This window comes from Callionymus lyra, chromosome 15 (assembly GCF_982586985.1).
Source record: "Callionymus lyra chromosome 15, fCalLyr1.hap1.1, whole genome shotgun sequence".
In the NCBI taxonomy this organism is placed as follows: domain Eukaryota; kingdom Metazoa; phylum Chordata; class Actinopteri; order Syngnathiformes; family Callionymidae; genus Callionymus; species Callionymus lyra.
This window is the reverse complement of record NC_141832.1, coordinates 8,725,848-8,744,526: the sequence shown is the minus strand read 5'-3', so window position 1 is coordinate 8,744,526 and position 18,679 is coordinate 8,725,848. Positions and strand designations below refer to the sequence as shown.

General features: G+C 40.2%; 3 protein-coding genes across 6 annotated transcripts; 2 read left to right on the top strand and 1 right to left on the bottom strand.

The window, feature by feature from the left end:
* Nucleotides 1-429: 429 nt before the first annotated feature.
* LOC148064791 (N-acetylmuramoyl-L-alanine amidase-like) lies at nucleotides 430-2,105 on the top strand. The gene is made up of 3 exons (XM_087808354.1): nucleotides 430-502; nucleotides 1,040-1,265; nucleotides 1,733-2,105. Exons 1-3 carry the CDS (start codon nucleotides 430-432, stop codon nucleotides 2,028-2,030), a joined length of 597 nt encoding a protein of 198 aa, XP_087664480.1. The 3' UTR covers nucleotides 2,031-2,105.
* Nucleotides 2,106-8,466: 6,361 nt separating this feature from the next.
* LOC148064790 (peptidoglycan-recognition protein 1-like) lies at nucleotides 8,467-13,863 on the top strand. 3 transcript variants are annotated; one of them, XM_087809024.1, is made up of 5 exons: nucleotides 8,467-8,782; nucleotides 9,838-9,878; nucleotides 11,306-11,425; nucleotides 12,465-12,672; nucleotides 12,985-13,863. In XM_087809024.1, the coding sequence occupies exons 3-5, from the start codon at nucleotides 11,335-11,337 to the stop codon at nucleotides 13,535-13,537; spliced, it is 852 nt and encodes a 283-aa protein (XP_087665150.1). In that variant the 5' UTR covers nucleotides 8,467-8,782; nucleotides 9,838-9,878; nucleotides 11,306-11,334; the 3' UTR covers nucleotides 13,538-13,863. The 3 variants fall into 3 exon arrangements, with proteins under 3 accessions (XP_087665150.1, XP_087665151.1, XP_087665149.1); XM_087809025.1 differs by having other exon boundaries at nucleotides 8,467-9,878; XM_087809023.1 differs by lacking the exons at nucleotides 8,467-8,782; nucleotides 9,838-9,878 and having other exon boundaries at nucleotides 10,623-11,425.
* Nucleotides 13,864-15,880: 2,017 nt separating this feature from the next.
* Nucleotides 15,881-18,281, bottom strand: trappc5 (trafficking protein particle complex subunit 5). 2 transcript variants are annotated; one of them, XM_087810056.1, is made up of 3 exons: nucleotides 18,234-18,281; nucleotides 17,342-17,618; nucleotides 15,881-16,534 (listed from the first exon to the last, which is right to left on the bottom strand). In XM_087810056.1, exons 2-3 carry the CDS (start codon nucleotides 17,609-17,611, stop codon nucleotides 16,238-16,240), a joined length of 567 nt encoding a protein of 188 aa, XP_087666182.1. In that variant the 5' UTR covers nucleotides 17,612-17,618; nucleotides 18,234-18,281; the 3' UTR covers nucleotides 15,881-16,237. The 2 variants fall into 2 exon arrangements, with proteins under 2 accessions (XP_087666182.1, XP_087666180.1); XM_087810054.1 differs by lacking the exon at nucleotides 18,234-18,281 and having other exon boundaries at nucleotides 17,342-17,661.
* Between the last annotated feature and the right edge of the window lie 398 nt (nucleotides 18,282-18,679).

Below are 18,679 nucleotides of genomic sequence, written 5' to 3'. Positions count from 1 at the left end.
GATTCTATTCCATGTTAATCTTTTTATCCTTTTCTTTGTCATTTGTCTTTGTTCTTTTTTTTTATCTTTAGACTTGGATTGTGTCATCTTGTCCTTCTTTTTATTGCACCTCGTTCTTGTTGTTGTTTCATGAATCTATCGTTTGTGTTGTTGTTTGCTGGAAAAACAATTTCCCGAAGGAGGTTTAAGAAGGATAAGGTTTTTATCTACCCATAGTGGTTAAAAGAAAAATATTAGAGATATTGATCAGTGCAGATCAAGTTAGATACAAACCATTAATTATAAATTACATCTTTTTTAATTTAATGAACGCCTGCATAACAAGTCAGACCAGATCAGAACCAGTCACACTTCTGCCGTCAAACCAAAGTGACGTCACATGTATATATATATACCTCAGAGAAAGTGCAGCTGGTCACACCTGAGAGGATGAAGCTGGACGCAGAACTCTGGATGAAGACTCTGGTCTTCCTCGTGGTCTTCATCAGCAGGAGTTCACAAGGTGAGGGTGTTTTGTTTCTGGCTTCACTTGTCAGGTGGAGTTTTTGAAAACAGGATCATGGACAAGGTTCATCAAAGCAGATAATAGTGTTTTTATATTGAAATGTTTTTGTTGCTGGGTTGTTTTTTTTTCTAATAATTGAATCAAATAATTTCTATACTGAAAGCTTAAATTGATTTTATTTCAATAATTGCATCAAAAAAAACATTTTCCAAATTGATTTTCTTAACACATAGTTTGATATAGTAATTAACAATATCCTAAAATTACAATCTACATTTCTGTGAAAAGAAAAAATGAACAATTTCCCCACAAAAAATTACATTTTCCCGGAACTAAATTATTATTTACTGAAACAAATATGACGTTTTTTAACAAATGTACAATTTTCTTATAACAAATGTTTAACAATGAATTAAAACTTCATTTTAAAACGTTTGAAACAAATGTAAGATTTCCTGAAAGTATTTTGAGGAGACAAATTCACAAACTATAAAGTGAATGAACAATTTCCTAAAACAAAATGACGATGTAAAGTTTGTTCTTCTCCTCCAGGCTGCCCCCCAATCATCACTCGCGCTAAGTGGGGGGCTCGACCCTACAAAGGAACACCCACCAAACTGAAGCTTCCTCTCAGCCAGGTGTTCATCCACCACACCGTCACCCCCAAACCCTGCCTGAGCATCAAGGAGTGCTCGGATGTCGTGAGGTCCATCCAGCAGTACCACCAGGACAAGAAAGGCTGGGACGACATCGGATACAAGTGAGTCCGTGATGAGAAATTAGAAGCGTCAGAGCTCAGGGTCCACATGCGGGCGTTTGACTGTATTTATGAGGTCAAAGGTCATGTAGATTTTATTAACAATGAAATTTTGTTTATTATTCAATACTTGTCTTTCAATATGACTAATCACTTATAATATCGAATTTAGTCAAATTTTCTAAAACAAATCTACAAACTTTTACAGAAAAATTAAGATTTACTGTAACAAATTTACATTTTACAACAAGAGTACAACATTTTAACGACACCGGTTATTTAAAACGTCTGTTTGTTTGCCCTTTCACACCTTGGGTACAATTTACAATTTCAATTACAAACAACGAGACAAATGTAAAATTTCCCCCAAATTTTTTTTACAAACTCTGAAACAAATGTAAACGTTCCTGGAACAAATGTACAAACTGTTCTAGAGCTACTTTATCATCAGTACTTTCCCTGCTCTGCAGCTTCCTGGTCGGGTCTGACGGCAGAATCTACGAAGGCCGAGGCTGGTTCTGGCAAGGAGCTCACACCAAAGGATACAACGACGTCAGCTACGGAGTCGCCTTCATAGGAAACTACACCCTCCAGCTGCCGAACGAGAAAGCCCTAAAGGCCGCGAAGAAGCTGTTGATCAAAGCGACTCGCACCGGGCGACTGAAGAAGAACTACATTCTGCAGGGACACCGACAGGTGGCGGCCACAAAGTGTCCCGGAGACGCTCTCTTCGCTGAAATCAAAGGATGGGGCCACTTTCTTGAGTGAAGTCCTGTGAAGCCTCTTCTGGTGTGACTCACCTGGGTTTGGTTTAATGGTGAATTAAAAAGATCTCAAACTTGTTGAACATTTTTTAAATGCAAAGGCTTGAGCGAGTTCCTACTAATAAACTGTCTTGACCACTCCTGTTCTGTTGTGAAAGGTCAGAGATCTTTTCCTTTTTTTACACATTTATGCCTGTCATGTGCTGACAATTAATTTACAATGGTGCGTATTGTCAAGGATTTGACAATTCTTAGTATGTGAAATGTAGTACTCCATACACATTGTCACTAAAACACCCACAAAACTGAGCATGGATCGATGGACACTTTCTACCCTGAACGGCTCAATCTTGGTGACGTTGTAAACGAAAGTTACGTCATATATATATATATATATATACAGTATATATATATATATTCATATACTTACAGATGCATTTTCATTAGCAGTAGGAGGATGACACGTCTTCGGTGCTGATACCGGCGTAAATATCTTGTGAATATTTCGTTTCTCATATTTCTTGATCCAAACCAAACGTGCTGCCAGCAGATGGCGATAGTGTTCCTTCAGCTGGTTGAAATCATCGTTTAATAGTAGTATTAGAAGAAGCTGAGTTACTAGTTAGTACGTACACTATCCTGACGCATACTAACCAGTGCACTAAGAGAAGTATGGGATTTGAGACACAGCACTGGTCACTGAAAGTTCCAACATGGCATCTCATCACAACCGTCTCTGAGGATCTTAGAAGACGAACTGTTGCGCTACATAAAGATGGCCAACACACCCTGAAGCTGAGCTGCAGCACAGTGGCCAAGATCATCCTTGCATCGATCGTCCAAAGAAGATGAGTGCAAATTCTTGGCCGTCACCCCCAGAAGAAAGATTCTTCTGAAGTCTGTACACAAGAAAGGTCGCTGAAGACATGTCAACATAGGGCATGGATCACTGGAACCATGGTCTGATGAGACCAGTGTTAGATTAAAATTATTATACACTATACAAATACGCCATACTTAAATTAACGCTAAAAGATAATCAAAATATAAAGTATAAATTACTCGCTTCATCTAAGAGCTTAAACGTTTGAATACACATTCACAATCAACATTCCACTCAGACTGATTAACTGTCTCAAGACAAGCTTGAAACAGAATTAGAGATACGACACCGGTTATTGAAAACGTCTGTTTGTCTGCCCTTTCACACCTTGGGTCGTGGATCAAAGAACGAAGCGGGACACATCTGTGAGGGGGGGACTAGGAGACAGAACCCCCACCCAAGAACATTTGAATGATTAGAAAAGGAAACAAATTAGGAAGTACTCTCCACAGGGGATCGTGGCACAGGGAGCTTGAAGGAACCAATATGGCGATAGGGGGAGGACATCCCGGCCCGGAAATTTGCCTTAACTATAGCGATATTTCTACAGTTCTAGACCTTTTCTCACGGGGCTATTTACCTGTAAAGTCGCCGGTAAAAAGTGCCTCCGATCGATCGTAAAGCTTTTATTTTGTTTGACTTGGAGCGGCGAATAAACGACCCGTGACACTCTGCATTGACCATTTTTCTCCACAAAGCGAAGCATAAGAACCGGAAGTGACTGCGTTTTGGAGCGACCGTAACGGACTCCTGTTTTGACCGTTTTAAATGGTGTCGTGACCCGGATTCGTAGTGGAGAGTCTTCGACAAAATGAACAGCGACTTACTGAAGTTTTCTCAGCCAAGCGAACGGGCCCAAACTAAGGTAAGCAGAAAACCTCTTATATACATTTCTGCATTTAGTTTCGTCTGGCTGAGTTAACCGATGTCTGGAGCCGTGTGAGTTGAATGGGTTGTAAATGGTTCCGCTTCTAAGGCAAAGAAAAAGATAGCTTGTGGTTGTTGTTGTTGTGTGGTGTGGTTTGATTTTCCATTACGACTCTCGGTCTAAATAGTAAGCAAAGATTGAATAAAATTGGCTTGGGATTCTTTCGTGTGGCAAACTAAGCTCAATTGGCACGTTATAGAGGCATTTATTTCACCCCTTTAGAGACCGCTTGAACCCCGAAAGTACGAATGAAATGTTTTCTTTAAAAAAGCTTTTCTTGGTTAAATAATCAAGTTTTTTATAGGTTACGCTGCCTTATGAGTACTTATATTATGATAAAAAACAAAAACAAGCTTTCTTGATTAATGCAACGTTAACGCTAATGTGTGTTTTTCAAGTTTTAAATAAAGAAATGTATAGATAAACTTTCTTAAATTTCTATTGGCTTAAAAAGAGAGTTTTTTGACTGCGAGTTTATTTTAAAAAAGAGTAAAAACAGCTACTTGGTCTTTACCAAGTTATATGAATAAGTTGTTTTACGGTCAACTACCGTAGACTTCTATTGGTTGAAAAAGGCGTTTTTTCCTTGTGAATTTCATATTACAAGTTTTTCTATAAAGAATTGTAATATAAGTATTCAAGCGTGTTATAATCTTTTTGGTGAAAAAAAGCATTTCTTGCGAGGATTGGTATTCTTCAGTTTCTATTGGGTTAAAAAAGAGTTTTTTCTTGTAAGTCCTACAAGTTTTTTTTAAAGGGTAAAAACATTTCTATCGGTACACATAGTTTTCTGGTCAATTATCTTAGAAACTTCTATTGGGTTAAAAGGCGTTTTTGCTTTTGATTTCCATATCATACGTTTTTTAATACATTTTGGGATTATAATATAGGTATTCAAGCGTAACAGGTCTCTTATAGAGAGGGAGACAAACAGTTGGTGTAAAAAATTAATAAAATAAAAATAAATGAGGAAAAAATAAAATAAATAAGAAATGGATTTATCTGAACTACGGGTAAAATGGCAGTCTTGTGGAATAGGATCATGTGGTGCTTTATTGTTTCTCTCTGTAAGTTCATAGGTGGAATTTATTCTGTTGGACGGACAAATGTTGTGAAAAACTGGTATGAATGGTCTAAAAAGCAGAGAAAGGTTGGAAATCTGCCTGATTGGAGCATGCAAATGCCTGAAGAAGATATTCATGGAGAAACTGTGAAAAACATCAGTCTAGAACTTGAAGTCATTAGGAGGAGAAAACAAGCATGTTGTTTAGTGAAAAATACAGACTGGCTTTGTTAAAATGATAAAGTTGAATACTGAAGTGATGGCACCAGTGAAAACCCTAAAAGGGAAGTTGTTAATGACAATAATGAAACTGAAAAAACAGATTCACCACCACCTAACTTAGAAGGTGGAAACCAAAATGTAAATCCACAACTGTCAGACAAACATTATTTTAATCCTTATGCACAAGTTTCTGCTGAATTGCAAAAAATGGTAATAAAAGATAAAGTGAGCACCCAGGCACCAGCCTTCAATGTTACAGGAGGGCAGCTGAGGATGGATCAAGATGGTAATGAAAAAGACAAAACAAAAATGATAAATTTAAAAGAGATTATGGATAATGTAGCAATAATAACACACAGGCAATAAATTCTCACGAGAGATCTGGTAGACAAAGCAGAAAAAACACTTAGCAGATCAGTTGAGATAGCAATACGACAAGGACAAAATAAAGAAGATAAAGATGTGAGTGCAGCTCTGAAAGTACACTAGAGACTATAGAGCAGCTAAGTGAGCAAGTAAATGACAAATCAGAAAAATTGAAAAAGAAAAAGTACAGTTGGAAAGAAAGCAGCAGTGAGGATGAGGAACAGGACAAACATTGTAAGTATAGACTTGATCCAGGCACGCCACTGAAACCCTCTAAACATACAGTTAAAACTAGAAAAGGTGAGAAAGTTGACTCCTGTGTCCATCAGTTGTAAGTTGTAAGTAAGGGGAAGACATTTGAGTAAAAGTGGATGTGTGAATCAGTTGCTAAAATGGTCAATTAAGAATGGTCTGTGAATAAGAAATGATAAAAACAATTGGTCAGAAGGAAAGATGTTTTTCAGGGCAAGACAGTGATGCACAGAAGATTCTAGTTGACTTTGAAAAAAAAGGTACAAGATTGCATTACAAAGCCCATGAGATATATATACGTTTTTTGTCAGGAATTGGTTAATTACAGAAGTTGAATTTATCATTGAAAGTGAAAATGGTTACTCTTGCAATCTCATTTAGAAGGCATGGTTGTGACAGAGAAGTCTTAGCAACATAAATAAATTGTGGTGACATTGATTTGAAAAGAAAACTAAAAAGTTTCAATATAAAATGGATGTAGTTTTACTACATACTGCCAGGAACAGGCAGGAGGGCAGTGGACGTGTGTTTTACTCTCTCCAACCAGGGTCAAAATCAGTGGAGGATATAACAAATCAAGTCAAGGGAACGCAGGATTTTCTGACCTGGATGAGTAGACACACTCAAAAGAGAATTATCATCAACCACATTCCCCTTTCCGAAGAAACACGCGGATAAGTACATGGGGAAAATACCCAATTTTATTAAATTAATAAAATAAATTCATGGTCAGAGCTACTCCTGAATGAAGGTTATTTGTGTGTAGGTTGAAGAAGATGGATTTCTGGGATCGGTTTTTCCTCTGCACGCCTGGAATCGGGACATGGAAGAAGAGGACTAGATGACGAAGGAGATCAGTCACACCGACTATGGAAGATGAAGAACAATCAGACCGACTAAAGATGATGATGATGATGATGACGATGATGATGATGATGATGATGATGATGATGATGATGATGATGATGATAATGATAATGCTGATGGACTGGACTACTGTGAAACATGATGAAAGACCACTTCAGAATAGGGCCAAACCTTGTGTCACCGTTTAAAAAATATTAATATTGAAGACAAATGATTATACTTTCGGTTATACATATAGCATGTGCAGGTACATGATGATAATATGTTGTTGGGAAGATGATAATATTAGATAAAAGACGATAAAATGTTGCTGCTGAACAACTATTTATTTAGAAATTTGGACTTTTTTGTTTATGACGTGACCTATAAAGGCCATGTCAACAGGGGGAGTTGTTAGATTAAAATTGTTATACACTATAAGTATATGCCATACTTAAATTAATGCTAAAAGATAATCAAAATTAGAATTAGAGATATAACACCGGTTGTTTAAAATGTCTGTTTGTCTGCCCTTTTACACCTCGGGTCGTGGATCAAAGAACGAAGCAAGCCACACCCGAGAAAGGGGGGCTAAAAGACGGAAACCCCCACCCGAGAACATTTGAATAATTAGATAACATTAAGGCAAACTAGGAAGTCTCGCTACGGGGGATCGGTGGCACAGGCAACTTGAAAGAACCATTTGCCGGAAAGAGACGACCTCCTGGCCGGGAAATTTGCCTTAAATATAGCGATGTTTCTACAGATCGGGACCTTTACTGCCCGAGGCTATTGACCTATATAGCCGCCGGGAGAAAGTGATCGTAAAGCTTGTATTTTGTTTGACTTGGAGCAGCGAATAAACGACCCGGGACACTCTGCATTGACCATCTTTCTCCACAAAGAGAAGAATTAAGAACTGGGACAGGAAGTGACGGCGTTTTGGAGCGACCGGAACGGACTCCGTGTTTTGAACGTTTTAAATGGTGCCGTGACCCGGATTCGTGGTGGACAAGGAGCAGCGACTGATTGAAGTTTTCTCAGCCAAACGAACGGGCCCAAACTAAGGTAAGCAGAAAACCTCTTATATAAATTTCTGCATTTAGTTTCGTCTGGCTGAGTTTATCGATGTATGGAGCCATGTGAGTTGAATGGGTTGTAAATGGTTCCGCTTCTAAGGCAAAGAAAAAGATAGCTTGTTGTTGTTGTGTGGTGTGGTGTGGTTTTCCATTACGACTCTCGTCTATATAATAACCATAGATTGAATAAAATTGGCTTGGGATTCTTTCGAGTGGCAAACTGAGCTCCATTGGCACGTTACAGAGGCATCCATTTTCACCCCTTTAGAGATCGCTTGAACCCCTTTTCTTGGTTAAATAATCAAGTTTCTTGGTATAGTTACGCTGCCTAGTGAGTACTTATATTATGATAAAAAACAAAAACAGAACCGGGACGGTAAGTGACGGCGTGTTGGAGCGACCGGAACGGACTCCGTGTTTTGAACGTTTTATATCTGTGGATAATTAGTTACTAGTAAGTATGTACACTAACCTGATGCATACTAACCACCAGTGCACTAAGAGAAGTATGCGATTTGAGACACAGCACTGGTCACTGAAAGTTCCAACATGGCACCTGTTATAAGAATTTAAAGGATCAAAATGTGTTCCTCACAAGTCGGTGCCTCGTGACTGATAAAACCACATACCATGACGTTTAATCAACAAACTGTAGATGGTTCTTGTCTTATTTTTGCCAACCGAAGATAAACTCCCGCCAGCGCGTGTGCTCTTTCTAATCATCGTTCATCTTATCTGTAAACCTGATCCAGCCTGTTTGTGGCTGACGTATCTGAAACTAAATAAAAAGCGTGAGGGAGCGAAAGATTGTTGGTGTTCACTGAGATTGTTTGAGTGTGGTCTCTACGATCTGAGTGTCTCTACGATCTGAGTGTCTCTACGATCTGAGTGTCTCTACGATTTAAGTTTTGACTCTTGTTGTTTTTCACTCTGTCCAGGCATCGAGAACTTGACAAATTCTCTGAACAACTTGGTCCTTCGAGCCGGATCGCTACGACTGTTCTAATCCCTGGGAGAAAGCCCACAGGTCAGCGGTGGTTCCTTCCTCGTTCTTCACACCACCGGAGCAGACAAACGCGATCCAAACCCAGTGGCCGGACAAGTGACGCCAACTAAGGTCAGTAGGATCGTTCAGACGTGAAACGATAGATTCTTAACGAAGAATGTACTCAACATAACGTACATTGAGGGGAACGGTGGTGCGGGTTTACAGCCATCGTTGGAGCCTGTTCTGGTGATTCCGTCTCAGAACTTAATAGAGCTGCCTGAAGACCTTAAGTGTAAAAACTTAAGGATTGTCATTTGTTGATTGTCAAATAAAAGTCTGTTAACGGGAGTGAATTTTAAACACCAAGTATTTGGGCGCCTTACCAAAAGTTGGGAAAGGTAGAAGCTTGACAAATAGACCGTTCCAGACTGATAAAAAGCAAACAACAATGGCACGAAAAATGAAACGGGGTGAGATCACAGGGGAGTTTGATAAACTTGCCCAGATAATGGAACAACGATATACCGGTTGCACCGAGTACTTGAAGAAATGGCAAGAAAGATATAACCATCCGAAGATACAAATAAAACAGGAGAATTGCTCAGACAGCTGTCGCTTCATGACAGAGCAAAACAACAGACTAAAGAAAGTCCCGGTAAACAAATCAAGATTGCACGAATCTGGCATGAACATGCTTATCTTAAAAACAGATAAGAAAAAACTTTGAAAAAACAGTGATCACGTGTTTAAACAACGAAGAAGTTTGTTACGTAAGGTCTGAAGACAATGAGACTGTGACTCGACGAAGACGTCTTACCGGACAAAACCAACAACACCAAGACCAAGGGGCTGCAGGAGGCGCCATCCTGATCCCCGTTAATACTGCTAAGACCAGAAACTCTGACTCAGACAATGACGTGACCAAGCCAAAACCCGAGAAGAGAAAAACTAAACCTCTTCCCTAGACCAAAAATGCAGAATAACTAGAGCTATGAATAAATGTTTTTTCTAGCTAATCGTCTGCTGATTAACCTGTCCCCTAGAGTGACAGCTCATGTTCAAGCCTACGTGACCCAAGTAATGTACCAGGCCATAACCAGGGATGGTGACTTTGGCACCGAAGTGTGACCACCAGGTATCTTGCCTCGCTCACAAGACAATACGTCCCGCCTTCTTGTTTGCAGTAACGAATGTAAGGCGAAGAGACAGAGCGGTTGGCACAGTGGTGAGTGAACTCTGCTGGTAGAGTCTCGGTCCTGGTTTTCTCCAATAAATCCTTGTCTATAGCTCATTTCTGGTAAAAAGGCAATTTTAGAGTGGTTAAATATTTGTATATTTAAACTCTTGCTCTGTCCCATTCTGTCCAAGATAATTCTGTTTCTCCTGTTGCTTGTTTTATACTTTCATACTTTTATACTTTTCTACCTTTTCATCACCATATATCATGTTTTACTGTTTACAGCTGCCTCCTAAGTGAGGTCCAATTTGATCAACAGGAGGGAAACGTATAAGAATTTAAGTGATCAAAATGTGTCCCTCACAAGTCGGTGCCTCGTGACTGATAAAACCACATACCATGACGCTTCTGAAGTCTGTACACAAGAAAGGTTGCTGAAGACATGTCAACATAGGACATGGATCACTGGAACCATGGTCTGATGAGACCAGGATTAGGTTTGGTTCAGATGGTCTCAAGCATATGTGGTGGCAACCAGGTGAGGAGTACAAGGATAAGTGTGTCGTGCCTACAGTTGAGCATGGTGTTGTTACATTTCATTGAGGGAAACATGAACTCCAACATGTACTGGGAAATACTGAAGCATGGATCCCCTCCCTCCAGAAACTGGGTCACAGAGCAGTGTCCCAGTACCTTAATGACCCCCAAACACACCTCTAAGACGACCACTGCTTTACTAAAGGGGCTGAGGGTAAAGGTGATGGACTTGCCAAGCAGGTTTTCAGACCTAAACCCAACAGAAAATCTTTCGGGGAATCCTCAAACGGAAGGTGCAAGAGCGCAAAGTCCCAAATATCCGCCAGCATCTGTGATGTCGTGGTGGAAGAGTAGAAGATTGTTCCAGTGGCGACCTGTTCTGGAAAACAATGGTGGCCACACAAAATAATGATACTTCAGGCAACTTTCACAAAAGGGTGCTCACTTTTGTTGCCCGGGGTTTAGCTATGAATGGTTATATTTTGAGTCATTTTGAGGGAGAAATCCATTTACGCTGTTATATAAGGATGACATTTCTTTTTGTCATTGTTGTCCCATGAAAAGATAGACTTGACTATCTGCATAAATGTGACAGGTGTGCCTGCCTTTTGTTCAAGGACCAAGAAATAAATAATGAATAGAATCAAGTTGTTTTTCATTCCATTCAGTAGGAATGGAGCCAAGAACGAGAGAAATGTCCTACATACACACTTGAAACCCACACTAATCTAATCTAGTTGACCTATTTAGTTTTAGTAACATTTAGTTACTTGCTAGTCATGCCACCAATAGTGGTTAAAAGGGATGTTGATCAGTGCAGATTAAGTTAAATACAAACCATAAATGATAAATTATATAATTTGTTTATTTAATGAAAGCCTGCAAAACATGTCAGACCAGATCAGAAGTGACGTCACGTGTATATATATATATCTCAGAGAAAGTTCAGCTGATCACACCTGAGACGATGAAGCTGGACGCAGAAATCTGGATGAAGACTCTGGTCTTTCTCGTGGTCTTCGTCAGCAGGAGTTCACAAGACTACCACGGCCCACCAGGTGAGGATGTTTTGTTACCGGCTTCACTTGTCAGGTGGAGTTTTTGAAAAGAGGATCATGGACAAGGTTCATCAAAGCAGATAATAGTGTTTTTATATTGAAATGCTTTTGTTGTTGGGTTCTTTTTTTCTAATAATTGAATCAAATAATGTTGTTGGCTTGGAAATTATTATACACTATACGTATACGCCATAGTTAAATTAATGCTAAAAAGATAATCAAAATGTAAAGTATAAATTACTAGCGTCATCTAAGAGCTTAAACGTTTGAATACACATTCACAACCAACATTTCACTCAGACTGACACACTGTTTCAAGAAAAGCTTGGAGCAGCTTTATAGCCCAACAGCGATAAGTTTAAACATCCGTCTGTCTCCCCGGCTCACACCTGTGGGCGTGAAACAAAAGAACAAAACGGAACACACCCAAAGAAGGGGGGCTGGAAGACAAAGGAACTTGCCCACACAACAGGGAAGCAAGGAAGTTACTCTCCAGGTGACCCGAGACAGGAACTAACGTGAAAGAACCACTGCCCCGGAAGAGACGACCCCCTGGACAGGAAACTTTCCCTTAAATACAGCGAAGCCCCATAACACGAGACCGTCTTTCCCGGAGCGATTGACCTGTAGAGCTGCCGGCAAAGAGCGAGTCCTTTCGATCGTAAAGTTGTATCTTTGTTTGACTAGGCTAATAAACGACCCGTACACTCTGCATTTTGACCTTTTCTTTCCATAAAGCAAAGTATTAAGACCGACCGGACGTGACGTTGTGTTGGAGCGACAGAAACAGACTAAGTTTTAATCTTTTTAATGTCTATACTGAAGGTATTTCAATAATTGCATCTGAAACTATAAACATTTTCCAAATTGATTTTCTTAACACATAGTTTGATATCCTGATTCGAACAGTTAACAATATCCCAAAACTACAATCTACAATACAAAATATTTTTTTATAAAAACAATTAAAAAAAACATAAAGTGGATTAACAATTTCCTAAAACAAAATTACAATGTAAAGTTTGTTCTTCTCCTCCAGGCTGCCCCCACATCATCACTCGCGCTAATTGGGGGGCTCGACCCTACAATGGAACACCCACCAACCTGACGCTTCCTCTCAGCCAGGTGTTCATCCACCACACCGTCACCCCCAAACCCTGCCTGACCTTCCAGGAGTGCTCGGCCGTCGTGAAGTCCATCCAGCAGTACCACCAGGACAAGAAAGGCTGGGACGACATCGGATACAAGTGAGTCCGTGATGAGAAATTAGAAGCGTCAGAGCTCAGGGTCCACACACTGTTTGGCTCTATTGATGAGGTCAGAGATCATGTAGATTTTAATAACGATTTGATTTTGTTTTTTATTATTCAATACTAGTCTCTCAATACGACTAATGAGTAGTAAAATCTGGATTTTGTCAAATTGACAAACTTTTACAGAAAAGTTAACATTTACTGTAACAAATTTACATTTTTCTGAAACAAATGTAAAATTTCCCGGAACAAACGTACAAACTCTTTTAGAGCTACTTTATCATCAGTACGTTCCCTGCTCTGCAGCTTCCTGGTCGGGTCTGACGGCAACGTCTACGAAGGCCGAGGCTGGTTCTGGCAAGGAGCTCACACCAAAGGATACAACGACGTCAGCTACGGAGTCGCCTTCATAGGAAACTACACCCTCCAGCTGCCGAACGAGAAAGCCGTAAAGGCCGTGAAGCAGCTGTTGACCTGTGCGACCGCCGCCGGGCGACTGATGGGGAACATCACGGTGCGGGGACACCGAGACGTGGTGAATACGAAATGTCCGGGAGACGCTCTCTACGCTAAGATCAAACAGTTGTCCTCTTATGCCGTCGGAGAAGAAGATGACGGTGATATGTACAAAGAAGGGGCGGGTGATATGTCCCACACTGACGGACCAGGGGGGGGTTATATGTACCACACTGACGGACCAGGGGCGGGTTATATGTACCACACTGACGGACCAGGGGCGGGTGATATGTACGGATACGGGGGGCATGATGTGTTCAACTCTGCCGTACCAGTGGAGAGAAATCTTTCCAGCCTGTTGCTCCTAAGCTTTGGAACGATCTTCCTCTTCCTCTGTGTTTGATGGAACCACTGAGTCCTTCAAGAAACATCTTAAGATCTTTATTTGTGCATTTTCTTAACTTTCTTGGGGCTGCTGTGTTTATCTAATGCTAGCTATCAAAGTATGTACTTTGACGGTGTATTGTTTTCGATTCTTGGGGAGCTTTGTGACGCTGGTCTGGGGAAAGTCTTTACAAGTACTAACTTACTTACTAAAGTTCTGTGAAGCCTCTTCTGGTGGTTTTGTTTAAAGGCGAATTAAAAAGATCTCAAACTTGTTGAACACCGCCATTTTGTTTTAATGCAAAGTTCTTGAGCGAGTTTCTACTAATAAAATACTTCACAAATCTCTGTCTCCTTTCTCTGGACCATGCCTGTCATGTGCTGACAATTAACTTCCAATGGTGTGTATTTATCATGGTGTGGAACGGAGAAACCCAGGCGCAGAGGTAATTTGCATAGACTTGGTTTTATTCCGTGGGGAAGGCAGAGGTGTAGTCAAAGTCCAGTAATCGGCAACAAAAGTCAATAGCAAGGGTAAGGCAAACTCGGCGTCAAGGGACAGAAACAGGTCGAATAACACAACAGGCAGGAATGAGTCTTGGTTGGGACAAAGGTAAGAGACAGGGTAGGAATACTTAGCGGCAGGATACAGGAACTAGAAAATGGTGATGACAAGACAAGGGTGTGACAGAGAGAGGGGGCTTAAGAACACAGGGGAGCAATCAGCAGCAGCTGGGGGCGGGACTAACAAGACACTGCTGGGGACAATTACTACTCAGACAGGGGGGAAGTAAGACTAGCACAGACACAGAAGGGAGCGGATTTCACAATAAAACCGGAAACACAAGGGCTGTGTCTCAAATCGCATACTAATCTTAGTATGCTAGAAGTTAGTATGCATCAGTTTAGTGTACGTACTAACTAGTACGCAAATTCTCCACAGATAGTATGTCTCAAATCAAACCCTGAAGCTACACACCAACCGGAAATCACATGACAGCTTCTTCTTCTACTTTTATTTAACAATGTTTCAACCAGCTGTTGGAATGCTATCGCCGACACCTGCTGGCAGCACGTTTTGCAAGTTTGGAAAAAGAAATAAAGAAAAAATATGAGAATCTAAATAATCGCGAGATATTTAAGCTGGTATCAGCAGCAAAGACGTGTTTATCCATTATCATATATATGCATTTATATATGACTATATATATATTATATATGATTTAAAATGTCACTAAGATGGAGGCTGTTTAGTGTGGTTAGTGTCCATCGAACCATGCTCAGTTTTGTGGGCGTGTTAATACGCCAATTTAGTGTGCATGGCGCACTAAATTTCGCATACTAAGAATTGAGACGCACTAACGCACTAAAAATACTAAATTTTAGTACGCTAGTATGCGATTTTAGACACAGCAAAGGAGGAACATGTAGACTCATGACAGTATTGTCAAGAATCTGGCGATACAATCACAATACAAGGTCAACGATACGATATATAGTGATACTGAAGTAACAAGTATATAAGTAAAGTATTGTCGAGTACTTGACTCTGGTGTTGCAGTATTTACAGACCACATGACTCTTGACGAAGTCGTAACTGCTTTCATTTGATTTTTAAACCAAAATATGTCCAAACATCAGTTTTAAAAGTTGCTGGATTCACTGTATCCTCTCGTCCTCAGTCATCGTCGGGATTTCAATACTCGTTTAGCTACAGAGGACACAATGACGTAATGACTAGTGGTCGGAAGTGTAATTCTAAAAAGACAGTTGTTTTTTTTTAAATAATATAAAATATTTAATAACATTGACGGTACAGTTGTGTATTGGATATAATCTGGTTATATAATACGTATCACGATACAGGGTCAATTATCCGATATATAGTGATACTGTAGTAACAAGTATATATGTGTAGTATTGTCGAGTATTTGACTCTGGTGTTGTAGTATTTACAGACCACATGACACTTGACGAAGTCGTTACTGCTTTGATTTGTTTTGAAACCAAAATATGTCTAAACATCGGTTTTGAAAGCTGCTGGAGTCACTGTATCCTCTCGTCCTCAGTCATCAGTGGAATTTCATTGTTCCATTAGCTTCTGAGCATGTACTGACTCCTGCCATCTAGCGTCCGGAAGTTTAATTGCAACACAATAATAAACAAACACCATGAATATCTGCATGTTAATTATAAATAAAAATATATAGTTATTTTTATTCATACCTTATTGGAATTAACTATGGAACTAGGATAAAAATTTAAATAAAAGAAAAGACAATGCTTCTCTTAGTATCAATGTCTAATAGAAGGAAATCTAACTCTTCAAACAGACCAATTCACTGTGAGAAGAAAGACGCTCGGAGATCATGTGTGTATTTATTTGAGGGAGAAACACACATCAAAACAAACACGTGTGATGTTGGTCCTAATCTTTTAGTTGAAGCTGAAGCTCAGCGTTGTCTTGGTGCCGCCGAGGCGTCTGGACTCAAGTATCTACGGAGGATAAACCTTGCGTCAGGTCAGTAACATCCATGAATGAATCGGGTGACGCAGCTCATCCAGACCATGTATTTGTCTTAAAGTAAACGGACTAGATACAGACTTCAGAACCAGGAAGGACGTTTAAATCGGCATCAACGACACACTTGACGTGAACAAACAAAAACACACTCCAGAGTCACACGTCTAAAACCACCAGAGTTTCTTTTGAACGTCCTCATCTGCCGTCCAGGGCTTTGTCTCTGGCGATGACCGACTCGTTGAACTTGATCATCAGCGTGGTGCCTTTGTGCCAGTGGGCGGTGACTTTGGCCGGGAAGCCGCTGTGGGTGAGGATGGCCTCCACGACGCCCGCCGTGAACGCCGCACAGTTTAAGCTGCTGTTCTCTTTGGGGACGGAAATATAGGCGTTGATGAGCGGCTCCTTCTCGATGATGTAGTAGGTCTTGTCGTCGTCGTTGGCCTGCTCCAGCTTGTCCGCCTCTTTGCCGAACAAGGACTTCCACACGTTCACCTACGAAAGTCACGGGTAAGGTAAGGTAAGGTACGGTAAAACTTTATTGATATTGAAATTGTTTTTTTCCAATAGCCAGCAATTTTTCATAAACAATAAAAAATAATAAATAAAAATAAAATAAGAAGAAGAACATAAAGAGAAAGAACAAGATGACACAATCTAAGTCTAAAGATAAAGACAAAGAACATAGATCAAAGAAAAACAACAAAGACAAAGGATACAAAGACTAACATCCAGATACTTTCACTCCACTCCTGCCCCCGAACTCAGAATTGTACAATTTAATAGCCCGAGGAATGAATGAGTCCCTGAGTCTATTAGTGTTGCACCTGGGTAGGAGCATTCGTGCTCTCATTCTGCTTCTCTGCTCACTGATGACAGTGTTCAGAGGATGACTGTCATAATCCATGATGGACAGTAGTTTGTTCAATGATCTCCTCTCAGCAACTGTCACCAGTGAGTCCAGCTTTATTCCAACCACAGAGCCAGCCCTCCTGATCAACCTGTCCAACCTGTTGACACTCCTCTTGGACACATTTCCACCCCGACACACCACAGCATAGAACAGGACACTGGCCACCACAGACTGGTAGAACATGCAGAGGAGCTTCTTGCAGATGTTAAATGATCGAAGCCTCCTCAGAAAGTACAGCCTACTCTGAACCTTCTTATATACATGGTCTGTGTTGCAGGACCAGTTTACTGTCCATCCACACGCCAAGGTACTTATAGTTGTCAAAAAAAAAAAAGTTGTTGGGTGGTTTTTAAAAAAAAACTGTCGTAACAGTTGTCGTAGCAACTCACCTTGATGAACAGCAACATATTCAGCACTTTGGTCTCCCTCTTCCCGTTCTTCTCTCTCAGCACCAGCACGTCCAGCATGCTGGCGCCGACACTCTGACCCATGTCGGCCAGTCGGGTCTGGAGCTCGGTCACGGAGTAGACACGGCTCTGACAGTACTGGACCATCTCGGAGAACAGGAGGGCGAAAGCACTCAGGCTCACTTCGGTCTTGGGGCGGGTCAGAGGTCGCTCCAGGATGTTGGACTTCCCTCGAGTGAATCGCGTGTCCATCCTGATGCTGGCGGGAGAGAAAGATCGCAGCGTTCACTTGGATCCAACCATTTTGTTTCACGGACAAGAGTTGAATAGTGAAAGCGGCATCTTGTTGTTCGTTTTTTCAAGGCAAAACCAGTTACGAAAATGAGAAATATTTAATATATAAATTGATAAATATTGAAATGGCAAACTAATTTCTTGTGACAGTGTTTTAGAATATTTTTTTAAACTCTTAAATTATATATATTTAAGCAAAACTAGAAAAAAACAAGATGAATGTTCATTGTTTTCATTTAGACAACGTTGGAATGGAATTAATATCATGATATATGTACAACAAATATCTGCCTCAAGTCAAGTTTGACAATAGAGATGACAAACATGTAATAAATAAATTAAATATTTGACATTTTTTTGATCTACAAGTCGTCGACACATCATTCTGTGTCATTGTTATGATGCAGTGGAGTCTATGGTTAGCTGCTGCTGTTAGCCGGGAGGGCTAACAGCTAGCAGGTTCGCTTCTACAGCATTTCGGCGATTTCACAGGTTTAACGAGAGTTAGACTGGAAAAATAAATACAATATACGCGAATGAACCCGTTTTGAATGTATGAATCGTAAAGGATGAAGCCTACCTTAATCGAGATAAATAAACAGCTTCACTTCCGCCTTTCTACTTCTTCTACGGTACTTGGAAATCTTGCGCAAAGGCGACCCCTAGAGGAAGAGAGTAGTACACAGCAAACTAAAAAGAGGAAACATCCGATAAAGTGAAATAAAATTCAAAATTGATGAGGTTATAATTATGTTGTATGAAGGTAGCATGTAGGTCGTGAGTTGACAATATTTTATTGCTTTATTTTTTTTTACTTATCTAGAAATAACGCACTTTATTTCCAGTTTAATTAAACAAACAAACAAACTAGATCAACAAATGAAAACATTTTTTCTAAAGCCCGCCTGTCTGCCTTTTGTCCAAGGACCAGGAAATACATTTAAATTATCATTCCATTCGGTAGGAATGGAACCAAATTTGTTTCTGACAGAAATTACGTCATGAACAAGTGGGTAAAAGAAAAAT

Excerpts from the sequence above, each read along its gene's own strand:
- LOC148064791 (XM_087808354.1), top strand. The coding sequence starts at position 430 with ATGAAGCTGGACGCAGAACTCTGGATGAAGACTCTGGTCTTCCTCGTG. Across the intron at positions 503-1,039 it reads CATCAGCAGGAGTTCACAAG|TTTGTTCTTCTCCTCCAGGC; the intron begins GTGAGGGTGTTT and ends GACGATGTAAAG. Across the intron at positions 1,266-1,732 it reads TGGGACGACATCGGATACAA|CTTCCTGGTCGGGTCTGACG; the intron begins GTGAGTCCGTGA and ends CCTGCTCTGCAG.
- LOC148064790 (XM_087809023.1), top strand. The coding sequence starts at position 11,239 with ATGAAAGCCTGCAAAACATGTCAGACCAGATCAGAAGTGACGTCACGT. Across the intron at positions 11,426-12,464 it reads AGACTACCACGGCCCACCAG|GCTGCCCCCACATCATCACT; the intron begins GTGAGGATGTTT and ends CTTCTCCTCCAG. Across the intron at positions 12,673-12,984 it reads TGGGACGACATCGGATACAA|CTTCCTGGTCGGGTCTGACG; the intron begins GTGAGTCCGTGA and ends CCTGCTCTGCAG.
- trappc5 (XM_087810056.1), bottom strand. The coding sequence starts at position 17,611 with ATGGACACGCGATTCACTCGAGGGAAGTCCAACATCCTGGAGCGACCT. Across the intron at positions 16,535-17,341 it reads ATATGTTGCTGTTCATCAAG|GTGAACGTGTGGAAGTCCTT; the intron begins GTGAGTTGCTAC and ends TGACTTTCGTAG.